The following is a 742-nucleotide window of genomic DNA, read 5'->3' on the forward strand; positions in this document are numbered from 1 at the left end:
GGTGGTTTAGAATGAGATTATCTTTAAGGTCTCTTCCAACCAACCCATTCCAAGAGCCCAGTTTAACCATGTTGACCTCAACTTTCCTCCTCAGCATCACTCCAAGCCCCTGAGCTCCATCTGGGTGCTTCCACGTGGCCCTTGCACAGGAGGTGCCTTGTGTCCCTGTGGCCCAGCACCCTCCTGTGCAGGTTGTCCTGCCCTGTCCGTGCTGCTCCGTGACCTGCTGGCCCTGGGGGGGGGCAGATTCCCACCTGGGGAGCACAGGAGCTGCTGCCCCTCACTCTGCCCACCCATGGGGAGCCACACGGGCTGTGCCTTCCTCCCCATCATCTCCCTCCTTCCCCTGTGCGAGGACAGGAAATATTCCCTCCAAATACCCCTTCGCTGCCCGGCAGCAGCCGCAGCTGGCCCGCCACCAGCCGCAGCGGGAGCCCCGGGGTCTTTCTACCCCCCCCTGGGGCTGGGTTTGGGGAGCAGGGGAAGGACTGGCACCTCTTCTCAGCCCCTTTTCCTTCTCCTTGCAGAGTCACACCTTCATCAAACGCTCGGAGGTGGAGGAGGTGGATTTCGCCGGCTGGCTCTGCAGGACGCTGCGGTTGAACCAGCCCAGCACGCCCACCCGCGCTGCCATCTGAGGGCCCCGCCGCCTGGTGTCAGCACATCTGCCTCTGTCACCATTTCCTCTCCTCCCGCGGGTGACAGAGCTGGCCCCCTTCCTCCTCCTCCTCCCCCTCCTCCT

General features: G+C 63.3%; 1 protein-coding gene across 1 annotated transcript in view; it reads left to right on the forward strand.

Moving 5' to 3' along the window:
- Positions 1-721, forward strand: part of MAP2K2 (mitogen-activated protein kinase kinase 2) — a gene marked incomplete at its 5' end in the record, with an annotated part of 9,112 nt that extends 8,391 nt beyond the window's left edge. Inside the window, one exon of the mRNA XM_008936216.1 lies at positions 528-721. Within this exon, the coding sequence (XP_008934464.1) occupies positions 528-638 (111 nt within the window). The remainder of the gene's footprint in view (positions 1-527) is intronic.
- Between the last annotated feature and the right edge of the window lie 21 nt (positions 722-742).

Source organism: Merops nubicus, unplaced genomic scaffold (assembly GCF_000691845.1).
Source record: "Merops nubicus isolate BGI_N331 unplaced genomic scaffold, ASM69184v1 scaffold21002, whole genome shotgun sequence".
Taxonomy (NCBI): Eukaryota; Metazoa; Chordata; class Aves; order Coraciiformes; family Meropidae; genus Merops; species Merops nubicus.